This window comes from Lathamus discolor, chromosome 1 (assembly GCF_037157495.1).
Source record: "Lathamus discolor isolate bLatDis1 chromosome 1, bLatDis1.hap1, whole genome shotgun sequence".
NCBI classification, from domain to species: Eukaryota; Metazoa; Chordata; class Aves; order Psittaciformes; family Psittacidae; genus Lathamus; species Lathamus discolor.
This window is the reverse complement of record NC_088884.1, coordinates 151,408,512-151,434,456: the sequence shown is the minus strand read 5'-3', so window position 1 is coordinate 151,434,456 and position 25,945 is coordinate 151,408,512. Positions and strand designations below refer to the sequence as shown.

The 25,945-nt window shown below is 39.0% G+C and overlaps 1 protein-coding gene across 2 annotated transcripts in view; it reads right to left on the bottom strand.

Annotated features, from left to right (window-relative positions):
• Positions 1-25,945, bottom strand: part of CLNK (cytokine dependent hematopoietic cell linker) — a 56,418-nt gene that overhangs the window by 15,579 nt on the left and 14,894 nt on the right. Inside the window, exons 1-9 of one of the 2 annotated variants that reach the window (XM_065659309.1) lie at positions 16,609-16,681; positions 15,548-15,597; positions 11,917-11,954; positions 9,381-9,543; positions 7,223-7,302; positions 6,873-6,918; positions 3,874-3,902; positions 3,521-3,540; positions 2,088-2,216 (exon numbers count right to left, since the gene is read on the bottom strand). In XM_065659309.1, the coding sequence (XP_065515381.1) occupies positions 2,088-2,216; positions 3,521-3,540; positions 3,874-3,902; positions 6,873-6,918; positions 7,223-7,302; positions 9,381-9,543; positions 11,917-11,954; positions 15,548-15,572 (530 nt within the window). In that variant the 5' untranslated portion in view covers positions 15,573-15,597; positions 16,609-16,681. Of the gene's footprint in view, positions 1-2,087; positions 2,217-3,520; positions 3,541-3,873; positions 3,903-6,872; positions 6,919-7,222; positions 7,303-9,380; positions 9,544-11,916; positions 11,955-15,547; positions 15,598-16,608; positions 16,682-25,945 lie in introns of those variants that run through there. The other variant, XM_065659301.1, reaches the window with a different exon arrangement.

The window sequence follows — 25,945 nt, the reverse complement described above, 5'->3', positions numbered from 1 at the left end:
GAGAAATTTGGGAATTATTTGCTAGGGGAATGTTTCAGGAAGTCTAGGAGAAAAGAGAGGAACTGTTTTGAGTTTGCATAGTTGCTCCTGTGTTAGCCTCTAAAATTTGTTAGCTTGGTTTCCAAGGTCATTATTTGATGTGTGAAACTTGTATTGAGGACATTGGGTGCATGGTACAGTTCAAGGGTAATAAAGGTGTACTTGCAGGCCTTGCCAGGGATTTGCCATTCGCATGGCCAGATTACCGCAGGCATTAAACTTTCAGATCACACCAAAGCTTCTAAGACACAGCCAGGATCCTGCACACACCTATTATTATTACTATTTTTTATGATGGCATTTATAGAGTGTGTAAATAATGATGTGTTTAATTTTATAAGTCTTCCAAATCTTGTTGGAAAACAGGACTCCTAAATCACATCTGCGGTTTGACAGCTTTGCTTACAGTCTAGCAGATAACGGTTGTAGTGCCGTACTCCTCCGCACTGCAGCTTGTATGTATGTTTTCTCCTTACAAAGCTGTGACTGGACTGAACAGGGGCGAGAAATATTTTGAGTGAAGTGCTTGTGTGCCTTCCCCAGATCATGAGTGGTCTTAGTCTGTGCCACTGCTCTCTTACTCTGATTAAAAACCTAGCACTATAAAGAGACCCCCAGGCAAACTTAGAAATATTTTGGTATCTATAGCTGCAATGAGAAGTGGAGCTTGGTGATTATGATTTTTGCTGCTGCCGTTTACTTCCAGAGTAAGAAATACCATGTATTTATATTGCAGAATTTGGCTTTATAAAAGGACCTTTCAAATCCATATTCTCTTGTGTACTGATGTCTGCTGGCAAACACAGTTTATAATGGTTCTCACAGGGCTTTCAATGTATGTGCTGCCCTACCGAGGGAGGGGATCAGTCATGGGATTGCGAAGTTTGCAGCTGTAGGTCAGATCACACACCTGAATATGAAGCTAATTCATATTAATAAAATGTCTTAACCAACAGCTATTGGAAGCTAATCCATGAAAGAGCTTAAGCACCATTCAGGAAAAAATCCCACCAACACATACTTAGAGCTCACTCCTTAAGTATACGCTCAACTATAGGCTGGAGATTATTTCATTGATTTGTAAACTTCCCCTCATAGGAATTGTAGTGACCTTTTTAAAATGAATCAAAATTCCGTCCAGATGAACTGAAATTAAACCATTTAAGGAATAATGGACAGGATTGACACAGCTCAGTTGTGTCCAAACTTCTGGCTGCAATAGGTTTTCCTTGAGAGACATTTGAGTATCTTACCCTGTGGGCCCTGGATGTGTGTTGTTCCTCTTCCTAGCATGTGTCCTCCACCATCCCCATTTATGAATGTGCATTTTGATCACACAACAAGAACAGATATGCCTCTGTGTAGATACATATGTTGTGTGAAAATAGCAATGAGACTCATAACCAGACAGATGCATATGCTTGGTCATACAGCTGGACGCAAGCAGTTTGTGCTTCAGAACTCATCCACACTGCTGTGTTAGGATGCTGAATGAACATGGGTGTTGTAGGGCAAAAGAGGGCAAGATGAAAAGAGCAAGAAGTGACTTGTAGCCTGGATTCATTCGTCTTAAGGGCTGGAGAAAGACTTCTGGCTGCAGATTAGTCATTCATTTGCTGAATGTAATATCCTTGGGATGTAGAGCTAATTTCTGCTTCTCTGGTGTGGTCAGTGTATTTCCTCCTTCCCTTGATTCACCAACTGTGCTAAGCAAATGCAATTGTTTCTGCTTAAAAGTGTTTGCAAACCCTCTAAATGTTAGTAAGAATGTTAGTAAGAAAAAGTAGGGCAAACCTTAAAGTATCCATTAATGTTCTGCCTACTTTTCTACTCCTTCTTCACCATTGTTTTAGCAGTTTTTTCTTGAAAAACTGCTAGTGTCACATTACACTAAATTCCACTTCTCCCAATTATTCACAGCTGTCAAAAGAATAAGTTCCTTTTTCTTCTTAAGTAAAAGCAGAGGTGTGATGGAGGTAAAGCCTTGTGGTTTAACTGGGGAGAGTGTTTTGGTTCTCGGGGAATGAGGATGAGGAATGCAGGCGTACCTTGTCACATTTGCTGATATTGGAAAGGTGTGAGCTTGGCTGAACGCTTTCCTCGTGTGAAAGCACTGGCTGCTTGTATTCGGCTCTGGAGGAAGTGGCTGATACTGCTTTGGCAGTGTCTTCAGAGGCCTAGGGAAGTCAAAGGAGAACTTGAAGAGGCAGTAGAGGCCCAGGGACTGTGTTTTAAGGGCAAGAAGTAAACCACTGGAATTTTCTGAGAGCATTTCGATGCATGTGTGCTGAGCTTAGCTCTGGTTCAGGAGCTTCTTGGGGCCCTTCAATGGCAATAGTATTTTGGAGAATATTCTACATTTGCAAGACATCTCTGTACTGTGTTACATGCCACTTAACCCCCTTTTCTGTGCACTTCACTACTGTGTGCCCAGTACAGCTCTTTGGTGCTGGTGTTTCTGGGTGGATATGGCTGTATTTAAGGCCCAGACGGGGCACGCTGCAGTTCGGACACACAGACAAAAATACTCTTCATCCCGGAGGACTTGCAGCTAATGCCAGCCCAGTGTTTTCTGGCAGGTGTGGGCACACTCTGCCCATGCCCTGGGCCCAGCCAGTCACAGCCCAGCTCCAGCTGGAAGCTGTAGCACATAGAGCTTGGGTGAGTAAAACTGGAGGTGCATGCATGCTGTACTGCTGACCTGCCCTTCAGCGGCGGGCTCCTGGCAGAGAATGTGAAGCTGCACTGTCCTTTTATGCTCTGACTTCATATTTTAACTTGAGGAATAATCTAAATATGTCCATAATGTTAACCATATTTTAAACTTCTTTATAGTTTTTGTGGCAGTCAGTGTAGGCATGGAGGAGTAAGCTTGTCAGTCCTGGATAACCTGTTTGAAGGGTGTCTTCATGGTAGGTGTTGTTGTTTGGGGTTAAAAATTCAGAGAAGTGATTAATTTTTTGTTAATGGGCATAACAGACAAGTACATTTGTGGAATAGAGCTTGATTCATCTTCTGTGTGAGTGAGTAATATCCTAGTTGAATTCTATGGACATGATTTAGATTTGTAGCAAAAAAAAAAAAAAAGGCAGAAAGATTTAAGGGTCAATGAAGTCAGTAATATCATGGTGAACAGAGCCTAAGGCGCCAACACAAATCAATGGAAGGTTTTTTTTCCCAACAGTCTGTATCTGGGTTGAACCAGATTCACGATTTCTAGAGTTTTGACTTGGTCATAGGCTCAGCCAAGTTGATTTCGAAGATGCGGGCCTGAGCTCCAGCTATGAACACTTACAGCTCATGTTTTGTTCTCCCTATTTTCATGTTAGAACATAAAGGAGTCCATACAGAGCCAGGTGGTAAAAGGATGCTGGCTCACTCCCAGTCATCTGTTGCCATGAGTGGTGCAGATGGATGTGAGCATTCATTAGCATTGTGTTCCCCAAGGAGTGCAGGCAAGCAATCTCTTAAGTGATCTTACCGTGGAGGAGGCACAGGCTCCTGGAAAAGAGAGGAAACAAAAATCTGTGTCAGCTTTTTTCCTTGTTTTACTAAGAGAAATGTAAAGAGTTAGATGAAGCAGGCATGCCTGTGTCAACAGTCAAAGGGTTTGTGTCAAAGGATATGTGCTCGGCAGCACATGTTATCATACTTTAATATGCCATGTTAAAATCACCAAGAGGTAAAAGGCATCCACATAAGCCATGAATGCAAGTCAGTGAAATAATGTAGGACTGCAGGTATGGGTTCTCATATCCTTTAGATAGTGCTAGCAAAATTGCAGCCTGCTTTTAAAAATATATTAAGTGGCAAATGATGAGATATTCTGCTTACCTGGGATCCATGTATTTTCATTCGTTCTCCTATAAATAATTATTAATAATTGTTAATAGTGTGCTACCCATATAATTCACAAATAAAGATATAGCTTTATTCTGGTTGTTAGAATGCCAGTAATAACAATAATAAATCCCCAATCCTGATCTGGCTTTATCTCCAGAACTCTTTGCTCCAAGGTCATGTTGCTGTCTCCACAGCATTCACCCTACCTCTCACATCTGTATCTCCATAACTTTTCCTGCTACTTAGTGAGGAGCATTAATTTCTGTGAACCTAGAAGAAGCTGGAAGCTTTGGAGGTTAGGTAGGAGATTGTTACGTGTGGGAATGGAGGTGAGTCACAGCCTAGCCCTGAGACAGAGGTCACTGATGTGCCTGTTTTCTCTCTTAGCTGTTCTGCACATGAGGTCAATGGGCTCTGGAAGAGGCTTGTTACAAGTCAAGTAGATTTTGTGTGATCTGTACTGTATTTAGTCTTTCTTAAGTATGGATTCACAGACAGATTCAGGTCCATCTTATTCTCAACCATTTGTGTTTCTCTCCATATGAAACACAAAACTAAGTGTACTTAGATAATTATGGTGATCATAGAAGTATAGAGAAACTTCCTGTGATATAGCAAATAAATCTTTTAATATGACTCACAAATACTCATTTCATAAGAGACAGAAGAATCATCTAAAGCAGCGAAAAAACAGTTTTCTGTTGGTTTTGTTTTTTTTTGTGTGCTTAAATTATAAAATAAATGAAATTAAAATATCACCATGATACTTAATAAAATGAGGTGAACTTTGGTTTTACTCCTGGCTTTTGGAATGAAACATTTGAGGGTGATATTTCTTCGGGTATTGTAAATTTAAATATTGTTCAAAGACTTTATATATGCATCTTATCAAGTTTTTTGGGATGCATTTTTTTGCCTGTTTTGATTTTTTTTTTTTTTTTGCATAGAAATGTATAAAAGTCTTGAAAAGCAGTGAAAGTAGATCTGTTTCTTTTTGCAATGAAATTTACCAAAATTGACTGATTATATAAATGAACATAGAACATCTTAATAATAACCCCCCATCTTACTCTGTTTGCATTAGATTTAGATTCTGAAAATATTTTCATAAGTCCTACGTACTGAAATCCTAACTAACATAAGCAGAGATGCAATGTATCTTAAGTTCTCCTTCAAGTAAACAGTAACAAATTGGCCTTAATAAAATAATGGTACCTTAAATGTTTAACAGTTCTAGAAAATAACTTGAAAAAATTCTTCTGTGCTGTTCATGCCATCTTGTGGCAAAGCCACTTAATAGCGCTGGGCAGGAGAACAAATGTTGACATACATTTAGAATCACAGAATCATAGAATAGAGTTGGAATGGACCTTAAGACCATCAAGTTCCAACCCCCCTGCCATGGGCAGGGACACCTCGCACTAAACCATGCCACCTAAGACTCCATCCAACCTGGCCTTGAATAATGGTGTAGCTATTATCTGAAAATAATAGTCTTCTATAAGCACTATTAGCTCAGGATGTACTAAAAGTATGCATAAGTTGTGTTCTCAAACTGCAGAGTTTATTTTACCTGCTTGCACTGTCTATGGCTCATCTTTCTTAATGTCAGCACACATCTCATGGAGGCAGGCTAACATGTAGATCCAACCTACTAAATCCTGGTGGAATTTGAAGCTTTATCTAAACTGGCAAACTGTCAGTGGGACCTTGCCAACCGATTTCTGCAGATTTTGAAGCTGACTTACTCAAATTTCTCTCAGTTCAGCTTTTTTATAAACTACATCAGCATTTGCTCGCAAAAGTTAATCTGACCTTTCATTTTGCAAGCTTTATAGTGCTTATTTTCTCATAACCTGTAAGAATTATTTGACTCTTTATACTAAAAGGAAAAAGATAAATTCTGTTTTGCATGGAATTCTCAGCGTTATTTTTCTAGCTGATCAAGTATAATGTTACTCTCAGAAAATCAGCCATTGTAGCAAATGTAGAAAGGATCATATTTTCCTGGCTTGGTGATTGCATTCCTTTTGGCCGTATTTAGCATGCGGTTCAAAGATTTGAAAATGATAAGAAAAAATATAATTCCTTTTCAAGGTTAATCAGATATTTAAACCTTCAGTAGCTGGCTTTGTGAGATAGTTTTACATCTAAAATATATTGAATAAAGAAAAGTTTATGGAAACCTACATTTAAAATAATCTTATGATTGAGTAAAGCCATCAATTAAAGGATTTAATAGTTGGAGACCTCATTAGATTCTTCAATAATAAGATAGCAATCTGTCTCTGATTTCACCACAAGAAATAAAACAAACAAAAACTAAAGGTACAATTGTGACTCAAAATTATAGGCTTTGAAGCAAATTTGCAGTGAAAGATAAAACTGGAGAAAGAGTGTAAGGTAGGTGATATACCACGTAATTAGCGTATTCGTAATAGGAGAACATTGTCAGATAGCTTTTGTAAATAGTTACCCTAGGATGTAAATGTTTAATAGGAATTGTTAAAGGTGATATTACTCTTTAAAAATAATTATTAGATTATGCTTTACAGTGTGTTCATACAAAATGCCTGAGAAGGATAAGGAGTCAAAAACTGTGAGATCATGAGTAGTAAAACATAGCAGGGGTCTTGCAGTCTTTTGGTGGAACAGTTCAGGAGACACAAGCTTCCCCTGCACCTCCCCATTATGTCTTTATGACTGTAGGGAAAAGGAAAACCTGATTATTAAATTGAATGGCTAATTTTCTCCCCCTTAAGGAATAGCAAGCTCATAAGACAAATCTGTCTCCTTTTGCAAATAAGTTGATGTCAGATAGCTGAAACAGTATTGTGAAAATTGCAGTATGATTATTCTGGAAAGCAGCTGCTGTTCTGAAAACCATGCCTACTGTATCATCTGCAATCTCTGCTTATATAGATAAGCTAAATATGGAAGCAGCAGTTTCTATTTCTGATTGAAGAAACGGGCAGATTTTTTTATTATACCTCTAAAACTTGGTGTGCTCCTCCCCTCCAGAACAGATGTGTGTTTCTGTTAATAGAACAAAATAAAGATGTGATGTTAGTCATCATCCTTGAAACTATGGCTGGTGGAAATGGCACTGCTCCTGACTGGGATGCCCTTAATTCTTGGTAGACCCCCAGCAGTCAAAAAATGAAAGCAAGTTGTGAGTATGTTGGTGCAAAGTGAAACAGGAACAGCTCACATGAACTCGTGTGACCTTGTACAAGTGCATGTTATGTGTCTGAGACTGTAAACAGACTGCACATAACTTTAAATGATGGCACAGAAAATCGAAGTCTATTTGTGAATAGGGTTTAAGATCTTTACTTACAGCTGAGGACTGAGGGGTCTGAGATGTGTGCTGAGTGTTCAATGGGGAAGTGGTACCTGAAGGCCTTAAACAACGTTTATCTGTAAAAGAGGAAGAAAAATCAACTAATTGCATTACTGAGTAATTCAGTAATACAAAGTTTTAAGAAGAGTTTTTAATGTTCAAAATAGGTTTTTCAGGTCAGATCTTGCCATTTTTATTGCTTTTTAATCTTTTTCTGCTCAGAAATAAACTGTTACTTTATTGTATTGAGGACATAAGCGTGACCCTGAGAAAAGCTGCATGGGTAACCTCCTCATCGTGGTTAAAAAAAAAAAGTCTTCATAAGCTGGTGCACAGTTAAGGCAGACATTTGACCTAAACTGTGAATAGATTAGTGAATTTGTTTTTTATTTGAAACTTTGTTCTTGGTAATGCCATTGTGTTGTTCTGGTTTTGCAAGGGTTGTGTGTGTGGAGCTTACTCTCTAGAGAGCTTTTCAATTTTCAGTTTGTCTTTTAATGAATACTGCACCCATGGCCATCTAAAAGAAATGTACAGGTTGCACACTAGCACGCAGTTTTGAATCATTAATTTTATATCTCAAGTGTACCATTATCCGTCTAGGAAAGATGGCAAAATGGGATTTTAGCATTGAGTTTTGCCTTTCTGAAATACATTCTCAGACCTTTCCTCACTCTTGTATCCTGCCACATTATAGTTACAGGGCATAATACACAGGCAAAATAGAGCTTTTTGATTAATGTGTTTTCCTTGAAATCACAAAACAAACATGGTGTCCTTTTGGTATTTCAGGACAGTCTTACATAATCAACTAAAGATGCTGACTGAAAGTCTTTTCTACTAACCAAAATAAAACCAACATTTGGAATTTACTTCCAATTTCCAAATAAAATATGCAAATGAGCATGTGGAACATAATGGAGAATATCTGGATGTGCAGACAGATTGTGATCTGCTCACACATGGATAAATATTCTCGTGATAAAATTGGCCTATTTGCTTTAAATATCAAACTCCCACAAAAATATTTGCTGACTCTGATGTGAACTGGAGCAAGCTTTCATACATATATTGATCCTGGATTTCCCCCCAGTTACTGAATGGTTTAAAACCTGCACAGTGTGTTTATAATGGCTTTGAGCATGGATAGTGAGGATGATATTTCACTTTCATAAATGGGATATTAATTGGCTGTGTATGTTTGGGCATTAAATGTGACTTAGAATGGCTTTAGTAAACCCAAACTTGATTAATGTTGCTATCCTGCAAGGCTAAGAATGCCTGAGAAATACACTCCAAGTAATTGCTTATTGTCACTTGAAAGTGGCAGAGAAAGCCTTTAAAAAGAATACTACGTTTCCTCATCTGCAAATTATCATCTGGAGGAAAGTTTCGTTAATATGTTTTCCATCCTAGTTTTCTAGGTTTAAATAGCAGTGAGCTTTTCTGAAATGGCTGTGGTTTAAACAGTCATTATTTTGCACATTCCAGGTGGAATGGGATCTTAGAATTTCTCTTGCAAAGGTAATATTAAAATTACAAAAGCGATGTGCCACACAAAGAATATACTTGCTGCATTTCACCAGTTGTCATGAAAAATCAGTAAAAGAGGGTGACAAATGGGGTCATCTGCAAGATGTAGCTGTAATGAACAGATCTGCTTGGCAGTCTGATGGAAAATCAGACTGCTGAAAGGGGGTAGACGTAGGTTTAGATTAGATATTATGAGGGTGGTGAGACACTGGCACAGGGTGACTTGAGAAGCTGTGGCTGCCCCATCTCTGGCAGTGTCTAAGGCCAGGCTTGACAGGGCTTTGAGCAACCTGATCTGTTGGAAGGTGTCCCTGCCCATGGCAGGGGGTTTGGAACTGGATGAACTCTAAGGTCCTTTCCAGCCCAAACCATTCTGTGATTCTTTGACTATGTAATTATTCATTTAACATAAGCTAATGGAGATAAGGGTGACTGTTGAATATGAAGATGCAGATAAAGCCCTTCTCTTCCTGCCCACCACAGTTTCTTGTTTGTGAAAGATCCATTCGTTGGTTCATTGAGCCATCTAATTTAAAAAAATACCCAGACTGAAACCCCCAAATCTGTACTGTTCCTGTTTACCTCCAGGTTTGTCTCACTTCCTGCAGACAGCAAGAATTACCTGCATATTCGGATTCTTGTAGAGGTTTGGCAGGAAGGATTTTCAAAGCATGGATGGCCTCCAAAGTGGAGGAACTTACAGTCTCATAGTCACCTTCTTCTTCCTCAGATACCTTGGAGGAAGATTGTAAGTAATTTTTGCCCTTGATTTTCAAATCTTCATTCTGTATAGAAAAAGAGATACGCAGATAATACAAATAAATTTAAGTTAAAAATTAATTTGAGGTTTAGAAATGTTTGATTACCAGAACCAGAGGGTTTTTTGTGCACAGAGAAATTGAAGGGATGGAAAGAAGTTGAGCAAGGGTATTGAGGATCTAAATTTTTGATTTAGATTAATAAAATACCCATTTGGGAGACAGATTTTTCTCTTAATTTGGCCTGTCACCACTCTTAAAATATAACAAGAGTGTTTAATTTTATGATCATTGCAGACATTTGAAACTGTGCCTTTCATTATAGTATTATCCATGTGGTATTTATATTGTACTGACTGTTTACATATGTTACTTGCAAGAATGTATTAACTAGCTCATCAAAAATGTCACACTTTAAAGTAAAAACATGCACTGTTTTGGGGAATTTGTGCTAGCAACTGTGCAGTCCAAGTGAACATGATAGCAAGTGGGATCCTCAGAAATGTGGTGCTGAGAGTGTCTCAGGATGTCTCTGGATGTGTCTGTACACTTACACTAGATTTGGTCAAGATTATTTTCTGCAGTCCTGCTCCACCCTTCATACTCACTGTTTACACACTGGAATGTAACTACTGGCTTCTTTCAGGAGGAGACAAGGTGCACACAGCACAGAGTTGAGATTACTCCTGAGTGAACTCAGCTGAGGGAACCAAGTGTCTCTGTGAGTCAAATTTTGCTACCAGAGACAGTATAGGTGCATCCACGCACTTGGGTCTTCCCTGGTTGTTTTAATCTCTTTTTGAACTCACTAGTAATGGGTAATCAATAGCTTCCTGAGGTTTCTTCCGCTAGCTAACTGTCCTTTCAGTTCATGTTTTTCTTGAGTGCTAAAAATTAAATGAATTTATGCTCAAAGGACACACACTAAAAGTACTCCTATCCACTTTATTTCAACCTTTATTATCCTTAACACCTATAATTATGTTTCCTTTTAGTCTTCTCAGTAAGCAAGCAGAAATGTTAAAAGCTTTCCCAAGTTATCAACCAACTGAAAAGATTTTAAACCTCATATCCCCAGTGTTATTTTCCTGTGAACTCTCTGGAAGTTGTATACATCTTTAATGCAACTTCAAGCAGACCTCAAAGAAGTGTTCTTGACAGTCCATTTCAGGGTGAGGTTTGCCTTTTTATAACAGTACTTAAAAAAATCCTCACCACAGCCTAGACAGACCCCTGCAGGACACCTGGGTTTGCAGGCTCTGCTGCTGTATAACTTTCCAGTTCAGTAGCAGACTATTGTCAGATAGGCTGAACTGTGCAAACACTTCACACATTTTCATCTAGACCAGGTATCCAGGTTTCTACTTGTGACACTGTCTTCTGGAAATTGTCAAAAATCAAGATACGTCTTTTCTGCCATTTTCTTTCTTCCCATTATGGTCATAGTCTGTTAAGAAGGAAATTACTTTGAAGAGTTGATGTGATGTTCTTCATGTTCACATTACAAATTTTTTACATAATCGGATTTATTATTTCTAAAAGATGCTTTCAGACTGACTTTCTTTAAGTCTCTCCAGGTACCCAAGGAACCTCAGGATTTGCTTTCATTCTTGTAGGAAATTGAGGTTGCCACTGTTCTTTTCCATTGCTTTAGGAACTCAGGACTCCTTGGAGAGTGTGCAAAGATAATCAATTAATGTCTCAAAAATTACTTCAAATAGTTCCTTAAGTGCTTAAGCATAAGTAAATACTCTCCTAGCTGTTCCTTCCCTATTCCGCTCCATGCTATTACTGCTTTCTAGTTGGTATTAATCCCATGCAATGTCAGACTGTAATTAACCTTTCTTGAAACCTGAAGCAGCCAACGTATTGATTTCATCAGCCTTCTTTAGTCATCCTTTACTTGTTCAACTTGCTTATTAAGCAATGGACCTGTGCTTTCTTTTCATCTTTCTGACTTGTAATGTGTTTGCAGTCTTTTCTTATACGCCTGAGCTGAAACTCAAAACCAACTATCAGATACAAATGGGAAGACATTGAAATGTGTACTGTTAGCTTTTCAGCTTTCTTTTGCACTGGTTACATATTAAACCTTGAGGTTTATGACTTACGTACTTTTTCAAATTGAATCCTGTTATTTTCACATGATCTGATGATAAAGGTGTATTTTAGATTCAGATCATAAGTACAGAATTGACAAGTGAGTGAGTCATTTCTCAAATCTGGCTCCCACTGAAACAAAGTAAAGGTTCTCATATATACTTCAAAATTCTCATGCATTATTTTACATTAAAAAACAGGATTACATTTTCTGTTACTAGTGTTACGGCCAAGACAGTATTAACACACATCAAGGAGTGAAAAAAAGTAAAATTTTAGGAAGAACAGGGTGATACTTACATAATTATTGGTATTAGCAAGAATAGTTCTTTTGTTTTCTGTACGAAATGGAGAAAAAATGTCAGCAGGTGTCATTCTGTAGAAAATGATACAATAACTAATAATGTATCTAAAGGAATAATAAGCTTCCAACTGCACAGTATTTTACAGATTCTAAAATGAAGGAGATGAAGCCAATCCACCCATGAATTTGTTGACAAATGTCATTCATGAGGAAGTAGCTGTGTAGAAATGGGATTCACAACCACTAGCATGTCTAAACCCACCCACAGAAAATACCCAGAGAAGGATGTTGCTTGGTACACAACGCAGAAGAGTGGTAAGGGCTCACCCCGGTTAGCTTGGGGATCCTGGTCTGGAAATCTCACTTCTGAATAGAAACGTGTCTTGTTCCCTTAGTGGCAGAAGAAAATCTGATCTTCTGCTTTCAATACTGAACTGGAAAATGGGTTGTGCTGGTGTCTTCTCTTTAGTAGCACAGCATTTGCCCAGGAAACTGGAGTCCTGGTTTCAGCTTGAGAAGCTCTAAATTCACATTGTCCAAAACCGAGAGCAGTCCAGCTACCAGGTAGTGGCCATTAGCCCATGGAAGTTGTGTCGTGGTATAGCCAGGTGAACGTGAGTTACAGGGCCAAATTGCTGATGAACAGGAGAGTGAGTTCACTTGAGTAGAGGCTGCCAAGTTCTGCCCATAATCTGATTTACATATTTAATCCAGTGACTGTTGAATGCAAAACAGCCGTGGTATGTCCTTGCCCACTATGTGCTCTTGTTCTGGACTGTTGAAGCAATCATTGCTTAGGCTGCTTGTGGCTTCACAAATCGTGCATCTATGGCTACATCATAACCTGATTTTAAACATAGAGCATGAGAGTCTTTCTCTTAGCCTAACCTATAATATATAATTACAGCATGCTCTAATGCTTAGGAGGAAGGGAGAGTTGTGGACTTTAATGCTTTTGTGGCAAGGAGAGAGTTAAAACCAGACCCACATTTGTATCCTGTGTTGAAGAGCGAGAAGGATGGGCAGCAACCCTCCCTTCCAGCTGTGAAAGAGGCCAGTCTTTACCGGAACAGCCTCTTTACATTTGTCACTGTTGTACTTTTAAGTTCTGGATACTGCATGAACCTGGTATTGCAGAGTTTTGTGTACCCCAGCAGATGGCATTGAATGTTCATTTATTCCATATGCAGAGTACTTTATTGCTGGAGGGTCATCCACAGGGGGAGAGGAGGGAGAATTATTCATGCAAACTAGTTGTCTGTTTTTCTGTTTAGTTATGCTTGTGCAAATCAGAAGTAAGCCCAGTTAAATCAGTGACTTCACTGAGGAAAACTGGGGCAGACGAGAATAACTTGGTGGTACCAATATAATAATGGAAAAGGCAGTCAGTGTCTTAAATGCATGGTTATTCTATCTTCAACAGTAAGAAATGAGTAACAATGGTAAATATAAGTTTCTAGCCATGTATTTCATGGCTTAATCTAAAAGGGACTGTTTGACACAAGCCTTTAGGGTGATTTATTACTGTCCAACATCAGTTTATACTTTGATGTCCAGGATAGTTTATAATCTATTTTGTTATGCAGGAATCACCATGGTTTGGAGGAGCTCCAGCCCTCTCTCTCCCCCTTTCTTCTATCTCCTCCTGTGCACAGTGTGAGTGAAGGGAGAGGCAGCATTCCTGCTCTGCTGTGGGCATTCCGTTTACATAGGTGAATGCCCATATATTTGCTTTGTGCTAGCTGAGGTGTGCAAACCATCTAGAACCTGCTCCTCCTGTTATTTAAGGATGACATTTTGGTAGTGAAGATGAAAATTTCACTGTCAGCTACACCATACATATCGGCCTTCAGAATGAGAAGCACGCATGTCACCTGGGTAGAGAACGACTGTTGAAGAGTCTCACCCCGGAACATCCAATTTATCATAGAATCATAGAATTGTTTGGGTTGGTTGGAAGGTCACCTAGTGAACCCCCCCTGCAATGAGCAGGGACATCTTCAAGTTTCCTGGCTTCTGGTGCCCTGGCTGTTATACAGGGATGAAAGAGAACAGAATCTTTGTACCAGGTATTTGCAATCAGCTGGACCTTCTGGCATCAATGTTTTTTTCACTGCAAGCTGAAGTCTTAGAGCTGGCAGGAGTCAGTCTCCACAAGCAATAGGAATTAATCATATTTTATTCAGTCTGAAAATATTTTGTTGCTTTGCTACAATCCTCTGTAAAATTAATAGAGTGTATCAGTTACAAAAATAGGAAGGCATTGGGTGTGTTTCTGCCAGCTGAGAGAAAATGCCTGATGTCAAAGGACAAAAGGGAATTAGTTTGTCTTTAATTTGCAAGGGAATAAAATGGTGTGCATTTTGTGGCAACCTTGCCTGCTTTTCATAGTGGTCAAAAAAAAAGTCTGTTCCAAACGGTGACAGGTTAGCAATCTGTACATGAAAACCCAATGTCAGAAACATAGCCCTTCTTTAAATGAGAAAGCAGAAGGTAGATCTGTTCCCGTAGACTTCCATGAATCATGAACACGCTGTTTTCTTAGTCACTGCGGTGTTTTAGCCAGTGACGGAAATCGGTATTGTGGGTTGTATTTTAGTAAACCTTGTGATCCTGACAGAGTGTCTCCCAATCACTTCAGTAGAGAAAAAATGAGGCTGGAAATGCTGCAAGGAAGAACCTGCATAGTCCAAAAGTATGGCATAAAACCTTGTCCTGTTAAGTGTATGGGCATCTTCCTCTAGCCTCTGGAGGGGTTAGGTAAAACAAGTAGAAGCTTCTGGAATTGCATAGGTTTAATTCCAGGACTAAGCAAAAGACTAGGCAGGCTGTGAAAAAAGTATGTGAATAAATGCTAGTTATGGCGAGCTATTGTGATATGGCCAGCTATCCACAGAGAATACAAGATTTGCAACAAGGTGATAGGCTGCTGGTCTTTTTTCCAGAACTGCTTTTCCAGCCATAGATCTAAAATGTCTGTATTGTATAGATACCGAATGCATATAAGCAAACTTCACAGAACACAATAAAGATAAGGTATACCGAACACATTCATCTGGCAAGTTGCCTGTTTAGTTAGATAATTTTATATGCTTTGCATTAAATATCTCTTAGCTCAGCTAGAGTTGTGAAATTGGTGTCATTTTCCACTGATTTAAATAAGAGCAATGTTTTACTTTTGAAATCAATGCGATTAAACACTTGCTTACTGCTGATGATAATCTGTCATGGAATCAGATTTTGAGATCCTGTGTAATTGTCACATTGTTTTTAAACAGCAAAAAAGGGGAGTTTTTCATGACTGGCAGCAGAGGAAAAAGGGAAGTTCCCTCAGTTGCTTTCTTGAAGTCATCAATCAAATTAATGTTTTCCAACAAAAGGATGACTTTTTGCAGTACTCTGGAAGTAAACACCTTTTTGCTTTCTTCATTAATGTTTATCCAGTTTCCACTTAGTGGGTATCCATGTCTTTTCCTTTTTCCTTACAATTAATTGTAACTTTTATGATCATACAGTGTTCTGATCTGTTCACACCTACATCTTACAAACTATCACTGACTCCAAGTCATAAATATGGTAAAAAGACACAATATAGTACTTCTATTTTCAGTAATGAAAGAATTTTACCTTTTGAATGTATGTCCAGATTCATTGCTGCGCATATGTTTGAGCAAGATCTATAGACAAAAAAAAAAAAAATCCATTTAAATATTAGAAATAGCCACTGTTCGATGAAACATCTTGAAGAGTCAAGCTTAACAGAGTGAGTGAAAGCTACAAGGATAATAATTAAATCTGAAAAATGAGTTGGCAGATTTTGAAATTCAACAATCTTGGGTCAAGCCTTACCTTTCTGTTCACTTGTAGCTCCAAGTTTGATGCAGTTACAGACAGCTCTGCTCATTTTACAAGCATTCATTTTAGACATAAATATTGTAACATCCTTATTGATGCTTTAACATATTCAGGATTGTTCAAGGGATGAATTTGCTTAGGAAGATAGGAGCTAAACCTCTCTTCAGCATGCAGCTGTGCCACTGCACATGGTGCTTATCCCATTCTGCCAGCCAGCAGAAGAAGCAAAACAATTTCCCCCAGTCCTGATGTGCTATTCTTCCATCCTGCTATTACTCTACCATAGGGAATATAAGAGATATATTGAGTGTGGGATAACGACATAAATGGATCTTGACCTTACTCTGGTGCACTGGGTGATGGTTCTCTCACCATCAACCTCTTTGCCCGCTGGACCTTAGCTCTTTATCAGCCTGTCCAGCAACATCGATGGATCATTACAGTAGTAGTGCTTAGTATTAAAAAACAATAGCAAAAAAATATTGTTCAATGAAGATATGGCCAGAGATCACATTAAGACTGCATTAATGCATGCTCATTTTACCTAGTATCTAAGCATCTACCCTCAAATTACCCAAAGTTTTGAAATACCAACACAGATCTTTGAGTTTCAAATGTCTCACTGTTAGAATTACAAAATAATTTAGGTTAGCAGCAGCTTTTGAACAAAGAGTAAAGCTGAGTGGTTTCCTGTTCAGTGAGGAGGCTGTAAACCACATAAAAGTCATCTGGTCTTTTGCTATCTGCAGCTTAAAACATGAACCCATCAATAATAAAGCTTGTATTGATGTTACTTATCAGTGCTTTAAAAAGTAATTTATTTACTTACTTACTTTTTGGCAAAGTTGTCTTCCTGCTGTTTGAATCTGCTGGGCAATGCACTATTGTTTTCCTGTTAGCTCTGACAGAACTGAACAAAGTTTACTGTTAGCAAGCAGCAGTAAGTGGGGAAGAAGCATAAGCATGAGCAGAATTGAAAGATTTTCAAATCTGGGAAATGCATATATGTAAATGTATTCTCTACCTCAAATATTTCTATTTTATATATATTTTGCTGATTTTCTGTTGTTTTCAACTATGTTAAACAGGGTAAGTTCAGGTTAGATATAAGGAAGAGGTTCTTTACTGTGATGGTGGTGAGGCTCTGGAACAGGTTGCCCAAAGAAGTGATACATGCTCCATCCCTGGCAGTGTTCAAGGCCAGCTTGGACAGAGCCTTGGGGGACACGGTCTAATGTGAGGCGTCCCTGCACATGGCAGGGGAGCTGGAACCAGATAATCTTGGTCCTTTCCAACCCTAACTATTCTATGATTCTTTGGGAAAAAGAATGGTTTCCTGTTGAGAGAATGAAAAGCTGGAAACTGAATTTCTGCATCCAGTATTTTGGTTTCTTTTGAATAGGTACTTAAACTCTTGTACAAATGAATAAAAATTAAAACTCAGGGGCACCTATTCAACTTCTCTATTGCTAGTAAAATACTTGCTAAACACCAGCAAGGTAGCTATCAAAGCAACAGAGACCAGTTCTTTTCCCCTCTCTACTTCTAGTTGCTCTTGATCCCCACTTAGAGCTCATTATTTTACTCAGTAAAAATAATTCTGATCTGTAAATCCTTGAAACAAACACTGAGATTGAAGCACGGAATCAGACTCTACAACTCAGAGAGAGTTATAAAGCAGGTATGTTTATTACAGCGCTGGGTGCAAGGGGGATCGCTCCTCCTAACTTGCACACCGAGGGGCTAAGCAAGCAGATATTTATTACACACAAACATGTATATTCATTAGGTTCCCAAGAGTTCGGAGGGGATATTACCATTAGTTTAGGTACTCATTATCATAAGTCTCCTCCCTTTTGGAGCTTGTGTGCTGCCCTCCGATGGTCGTGGGCAGGAGTCTTCAAGATGAAGTAAGCAGTCTTCCTCAGGGTGCACTTTTCACCTTTGGCACAGTTGGATGCCCCAGTAATCACAAATTAGCTGAAACCAACTGTATCTGCAAGTTTCCGATAGCTGGCAAAAGATTTAGAACAGTGTGACCTTTGTAACAGGATAGGACAGATAAGGAGTATCCTAAGCTAGCAGATGTTTGGGAGTCACTGTCTCCAAAGTAACTGATAATTAGAAGGATGGTCGCTCATTAGAAGGATGGAAAGAAATAATTCACTCATGTTAGTAAGACTACTAAATTCTGTTATCACACCACAGACTTACAACACAAACATTGTTCTCTATCTTAGACCTAAGTTAAATTAAAAGTATCTTAACCCTGTGTTTTCCAGGCACTTGCTTTCCTTATATCAAGATGATTTCAGGTGTTACCCTTTGATGACCAGAGACTTCAGCGTTTGCATCAAAAGAGTTAGGGTTATCTCAATGAATAATTCCTACAGATTTTAAAGATGGTAATGGTCTCTTGAGCAGCATCACTTGGACCTAGTCCTACCCAAATTCCTTTAAATTCATAGACCCTGTGATTAGTGTTGCTGAATCAAGTCTCAAATTGTCTTTATAAACATGCCCCCAAATCCTATTAAAAAAAAAAAAAAGAAAAAGCCCCACAACAACAACCCCCCATTTCAATCAGTATTTGAATGTGCACATAAATTAATTTTTCTCACTGTCAATGTAGAAATGCTAAAAGGCACAAATGCGAAGACGCAGATTTTGGAAGAATGAGAAGATAATGGTTTTATTTTCAGCTGTGGAGTTAGTGAGAGAGGAATGCTTGGAGACTTGCTATAACCATAGAGAATTTTGGTTAAATGGTTAAATCTATACTGCTGAATTATCTGTCTGGAGCACCTGGAATACAAACAGGTAACTGATCTCTGCCATCTCTATGCTTATTATCATTCATGTATCTTTTTTTTTTTGTCATTTAAAAGAATATTTTTTTTCTTTGCAGAAGTGTTTCTGCAACACCCTCTAATGCAGTGTATGTTACAAATGCAAAAATCTATTGCATATGAATATTATATATATGGTGAATATGGGTTTTTTGTGTCTTTGAATTTACCGCATTCCTCCTCCCTGACACTTCTGGTGGCAAATTTCCCAGCACACACCTGAAGAGTGACCATCTGCAGGTTCTCCCCTGTCTCAGCAGAGAACTATTTTAGTCTGTTTTGTCTGGTTTTTGTCTATGTGTGGGATGCTGCACAATGCCTCTGTTGCTGGCTATCTCCATGAGTTAGAACTACATATATGTTACTGGTAACCAGCAGCACAAATGGCTCAGAAGTACAGGATTTGTCAGGGACTTATCATGGGTTCAGACTGTGAGGACTTTTAGGACCTTTTGGGTGATTTATGTTAATAAAATCCCTACCTTGCCTAAAGAGATTACAAAAAGTCTCACAATTTTTTCTTTAAAATACAGCTATGCCATTTTTAAAATCCCCATATCTAATTATAAGGCTAAAGCTGGTCAATGTTACAGCAAGATTGCTCCCTTCTGCACAAAGGTGGGTTTTTTTTCTGAGCAATTTAACACACTTTCACCTCTATGAACTTAAGGGGAATGTGGAATTTCACTTAACTGACTATGTTCTATAACTTTTTCCTTTTATTATACTCAATCCAGACTCACCAGATACAAACTCTAACCTGTGTGCCCATGACAGTGCAGTTCAGTGGCACAGACAGAGCAGCAATACCCATTCAGCTCAAGATTCAGGTTACATTATGTGTGGCCAGAAGATATACTGGGGAGAGAAATCAAGGGTAGGCTTCATTTTAAGTGATGATTGACTAACATTTAACTGCAGACAAATTGTAATGGAGCACCTACAGAAATAAGGATGACATTTACATTAATGTCAATTCATCTTGATGGGTTCTGTTGCAACAAATTATGACTAATTTTTGATGAATTGGATATCTAGAAGTTTCTGTTTCAAAAATTGTAAGATTTCCAAGAGTCATGAAATGATGAGGTAAATTGTGAGACACTCCATTTGAAAGTTGATTTACTTCACAGCATTTAAGGAGATTATTACTAGGGTAAATTTTACTTGCCAGGAATAAAAGGTGTCTAAGTCAGTAGCTGAAGTACAGATTGTTAACAGATAGAAAAGCCCATTTTTTCTTATCTTTATTCTCTCTCTTTACTTCCTTTTCAACAGTGAAACAACAAAAGTAGCTATTGTATCAAATAGCTCTCCTCTGACTGCAGTTCTTTATGTGAAACAGTTAAATACTGCCTGACATTTTGTTCAATCAGTTATTACATTCCAAAGCCCTGCCATACTCGTGTCAAATCCTTCTTCATGAGAGACTGTAAATGGCATAATTTGGCCCAAAATACTCCCAAGCAATTCCTTATTGGTTAAATATTATTGAGATTACCTGGTTTTGTGCTTACTTATTTTTGCAGTTTCTTCCTAGTATCTGATCTAAATCTACCCTCTGTCATCTTAAAACCATTCCTTCTTGTACTCACTACATACCCTTGTGAATAGTGCCTCTCCAGATTTCTTGTCAGCCCCTTTAGGCACTGGAAGCTGCTCTAAGGTCCCCACTGAGTCTTCTCTTCTCCAGACTGAACAAGCCCAACTCTCTCAGCCTGTCTGCACAGGAGAGGTGCTCCAGCTTCTGATCACCTTTGTGCCTCCTCTGGACTCACTCCAACAGGTCCATGTCCCTCTTGTATTCGGGGCCCCAGTGCTGGCAGCTGAGGAGAAGAATCCCCTCCCTTGACCTGCTTTTGCTTTACCTGTAACTGTAGTTATCTTGGCCCACATGTTTTCTCACTTACTCTTCTGTCTCCACTGCACGTGGGTTACAGTGAGCAAGGGGCTGTGCAGAGCTTTGCTGCCAGCCAGGGTCAGCCTGCTACAAGCGCACAGGCAGGCAGAGCCAAAGGGAAGGGAGGGAAGAGTCATTTGACCTTTCAGCTGTGACGGGGGTTTCAGGATCATAGTTTTGACGCAGGCATACAAACATCGCCTGGGTCTGAGGTAAGGGCCTAACCACTTCAGAAATATGTTCCAGATATTGCCCTAAAATGGAGGGGTTTTTTTTTTTGCTTTTAATTTTTAAAGGTCAGTTTTATGACTCAGTAGGAAGATCATCCACAGGAGCAACGTATTTAATGTTGTGACATTAGAAAAAAAATCCATAAAACAGATGCGCATATGATTAATGTATTTAAACTGCTACAGCTGTGGTGCTCCAAGTATGTCATCTAGGAGACTTGTTCTGGGCTTTTTTACCTAAAGTGTTAGAAATGTAATAATAAATATTAAAGGCTATATTCTCCTAGAATAATTATGTTACTGATCACTTGCAAAATGATTTAAAAATGATGACTGGCACAATTAATTGGAATTATTTTCTTTAGAAAAAGAAGTGCTCTTGGTTTCCCTGGCAACCTTTGAAATTATATGTATAAATACATCAACCAATCAACATAATATCAGTTCAGATAACCCCACAGAAACACAAATACAGTGAACATTAGTTAATTATTGTACTGGTTAAAAGTAGATTTTAGGAATGTCGAATACAGACATCTCCTTAGTGCCAAACTGCATTAATAAGCAAAATATTAAAAAGTATTAAAAGTAGCTTTATCAGGGAAATGAGTCCCTTGGCAAATGTCTCATGAATCCCACTTTTCTAGTACTGGTTAATGCAAGTATTTAGGGTGACAGTTAGGAATCACAGAATGCACTTTTATGTGTATCTTGTTGGGAATTGCTGTAATGAATCCTAGCTAGGTGACTTTGTACTGGATGGGAGGGATGAGAAAGTGAAAAGTGATTGTGGCTGAGAAAAGGATGGCATTATCTTGTAGAGGAAGAAAATATTTTACTCAACCTTAATTGCAAACAGAGACTGTGCCTTCTAAGCCATTACTATTGCAAAACGGAGATTTGTTTTTTGTTATTGTGCGTGACACCATGCTGTGCAGAGAAATGCCTGGAAAAGATCTGGTATTTGGCACAGGTTTCTTCCCACAACTCCTGTGGAATAAGAGAAAACATTCACACAGCAGCAGGGTGGTTTTGGGCACTTCAAGTCAAATGCAAGGTCCTGCGTACGGGTCAGGGCAATCCCAAGCACAGACAGAGGCTAGGTGGAGAACAGATTGAGATAAGAATCAAGAAGAGACTTGAGGGTGTTGGCTGACAAGAATCACAGAAACACAGAGTGGCTGGGGTTGGAAGGGACCTCTGGAGATCACCTAGTCTAATCCCATCTGCCAAAGCAGGTTCACCTATCACAGATTGCACAGGATTGTGTCCAGGTGAGTTTTGAGTATCTTAGGAGTGGAAGATGCCACAACTGCTCTGGGCTGCCTGTTCCACAGCTCTGCTACCCTCACAGTAAAATTCTTCATATTCAAATGGAACCTCCTGTGTTTCAGTTTGTGCCTGTTGCTCCTTATCTTGTTACTAGGCACCACTGAAAAAAGTCTGGCCCCATCCTCTTGACAGTCGCCATTAAGATATTTGTATGCACTGATAAGATCCTCTGTCAGCGTTTCTTCTCCAGGCTAAACAGGAGAATGGGGTCTGTCACAAGATGTGCTATAACGAAGAGATCTGCTTGGCAGTCTGATGGAAAAATCAGGCTGCTGAAAGAGGGTAGATTTAGATTAGATATTAGGAAAATATTCTTCATTGTGAGGGTGGTGAGACACTGGACAGGTTGCCCAGGGAAGCTGTGGTTCAAGGCTAGGTTGGATGGGGCTTTGAGCAAACTGGTCTAGTTTGAGGCATCCCTGCCCATGGTAGGGGGGTAGGAACTAGATGATCTTTAAGGTTACTTCCAACCCAAACCATTCTATGATTCTATGAAATGCTGCAATATTACCTGAACCACATTGCAAAGATTCCTCAGGGAGGTGTGGCATGAAAGTTTTGCCCTTGAATAAAATAATATGAATCATGAACCTGCCTTCTCCTTGCCTAACCCTTCCCGTATTTCTCCTTAGTAGTATACTTTGCACAAGGTAGTACCATGCAGCTTCATTAATAATATGTACTTGTTTAAGCATGTAGTTTGTAGTTCATGTAGTTTGAACTACTAATAAATTGTCAGGCAGAGACTTGCTGGCAGAAGAGACGCTGTTAGGAGAGACAGGGGCTGCAAGTACCCAAAAGGTACTTAGAGATTAGGCAAATGGTGAACGGAAATAAAAACGATTTTTAAGTGTGAATAAAACTGGTCTCTTAGCAAGTTTTGCTGAACTCACCTGAAATAGTATATTCTATGAGAAGATGAGGAAAACCACAAATGAACAAGTCTATCATATAGGACTTTCACGTCTTTCAGTCCAAGCAGCTAAATACTAAAGTGAGTGTGTATGTAAAATGGCTTATAGTAATAAAGTAACAATAAAAAGTGGCTCTTGAAACACTGAGGTTTGTGACCATAGAAGTGGGAGTCATTCAATTACAATGCCTCATCTCAACTTGGTCTGGGGATGAGTTTAACACTTTGTGGAGGTTTAAAGTTGCATCCCTGCAACTATTTTCATTTTCACATTGCTTGGATTCTGTGCAGCCCCTTGGGATTTTTTATATCTAAGTGACTGAGAGTTTCTCCTGGAATAAAGAGCAGAGAAGTGAATGGGAAAAGATTGTGGGTTAGTTTTTCATGAAGATTCTGCTAACGCAAACACTTTCAGAGGACATGCAGAATTGGAAAACATTCCATCTAAAGATAGTTCTGCCTGCAATATGCGTCCTTCAGAATGTTCATCTGTATATAATTTAAATTAATTTCACTGTTGCCTCTCTCTTTTAACCAGTACAGTTTTCAGATTTGTTCCATGTTCTTACCTGCCAAGCTATTTTTACTGTCTTTTTGAGTCCACACTTCCACATTGCTTATGACTGCCCTTGCATTTTGTAATGGAGAGTTCAAACCCCATATTTACTCAGGGAAGTCATAGGGAAAAGTATTCAACTTCTTGCTTCTCTCACTAGTGCTTGAAATCTTTTCAGAACTGCTTGGTGTGAAAAAGGAAGCTAAAGCCTTCTCTCCCCACTTGCCTAGAGAATACCTAGGTACTTCAGTCTCAGCGGTCAAGAGCTGAAGGTTTGATCTCTCCCGTCTCCTCCACAGATTAGCAACATCCTGGTAGCAGTTAAGAAGCCAGACAAATGATATCTCAGAGGATGCTGTGCTGGCTACAGCTACTTGCCAGAGAATTTGGGGAGGTGCTGTGCAACCCAACACTGCCCAGGGTGTTATTATTACGCCCAGGGTATATGCTCTTTCTAGCACATATCAGAGTCTGGCAACCTTCCCCTTAGCCCTAGGCAAACCTGCTGTTTGAGAAGATATTTGGTTCAGAGTTAAGTGCCTGAATTAAAAATCCCTCCTTTTTCCTGTTACGCTGATGATTTGCTGCTTCTGTACAACAGCAAATCTTAAAACAACGTGAGCAGACCCATAATACATGACAGGCAAATGATGAGATAAAACTCAAAGAAAAGGCCATTTCTGTCCTTCCTTGCTGTCTGCTGTAGGGAAGGAGCTAATGGGTAAGCAGCTTTTTAATTTAATTTCACTCTGAGTCAAGGTGGCATAATCTGCATATAAATATAATAATGTAAGTGCTTGATCCCTCCCTCCCAGTCATAGAGTCTAACCTAAAATATGGCTCTTAGTATCCAGGGAGAATAAAATTACCCTGCTCAAGGTAGGAGAGAAATATGTGGCTAGAGAAAAGAACAGTGTACACTGAAGCACTCCATTTTACAGCTACTGCACTGTAAACCTATATTCACATCCTTAGTATCTGTGAAACCAACAGCATTACACTGTAGTTACAGGTTGCCAATGAAATCCAGTTTATAGGTGGATGGAAATGATTGCTCCAAGTATTCTCACAGGAGCAATTTCCTTGCTGTATTAGAGGAAAGTATAGCAGTCATTCTTCCAAGTAAAAACGAAAGCAAGCAAGTACCTGCGTAGATGGTTCTTTCATTTTTATGCATCTTCTTGGAGTTTTTGGATCATCAGCAAATAAATAAAAATAATTAACTTGATGATTAAAAAAAACCCCTAAATTACCTTTTTGCATTTTGTTAGAAAAACAGCCATCAGCATTTCCTAAACACAAAGCTGTCAGTGGAGGACAGCAGACAATAAACCAGTGGTTTCTGTAAGAGTTTGACTGGAAAATGGTATCTATGACCTGTAATTTTCACAGAATATTTTGTGTATTGATGTAGCAATCTGTAGAACTCACACAGAACAATCGAATGTAAGAAGTGCTACAGTTTGGGAGAAAGAGAAGGGGCTTTGCTGAATAAGTTATATTTGCTTATTTCAACATTCATGTCACTCCTGACATATAAATGACATGTTTCAATTAACCTGCCATTGTAGGCATTCATGTTTGAGGACTGGCTTTTCTCTAGCTCTGCTTAAGTTCCCCTGAAAATTAAAAAAACAACAACAAACAAACCTCCATTTTGGAGATTTTTTCCTCTCTTTTCCTCTCTCTTTTTCAATTATCCACCTTAATATCCAACTTAATATCCAATTTAATAATATCAAACTTAATAATATCCAACTTAATCTTGATCAGGCCTAGATTGCCATCTGTGTCTGTTCTGATTAATCCTCTTCTTGCCTTTGACCACTCTTCAGCCGTTGTGCCCCACTCTGCAGGGTATAAACTCTTCAGAAGTCATGGCTGGATATTGGCTTTGCACTGCCAGCTGCCCAGTCTGCCTGGGATTTCAGTTCATGCTGCCTGACAGCTACAGACACATATGTAGGTGAAATGTTAGATGTCTACATGAAAAGCTTACAAAAGGTGAGGAACTGGGGGGAATAGAGCTTGCTGTTTCTGAAGCTTTTGTAAGTGCCTGGTTCTGGCAGCTGGCAAAGATGAAAACCAGACACATTTCACAAGTGGCACAAAGTTCCTTTCAGAAGAAAATTCTCAAATCATCACTTTCAATTGCAGCCTGATCTTTACTCCTTGTCCCAGTTCTCTCCCTGAAAGGCGTTCAACAGAAGCAGAAGCAGAGTCCAGGAACTACAAACAAACAAACTGTTCTGTTAATAACTGGACACTCTGGATCAGCACAAACTGGTTAGGTCAGGTTTGCCTGCGATGAATGGAGATTTGAAGGGGATAAAACCTCTAAGTTCTCTGTACCCATCCTTTCTGCATGAAGTGGTTTTGGAATCAAACCA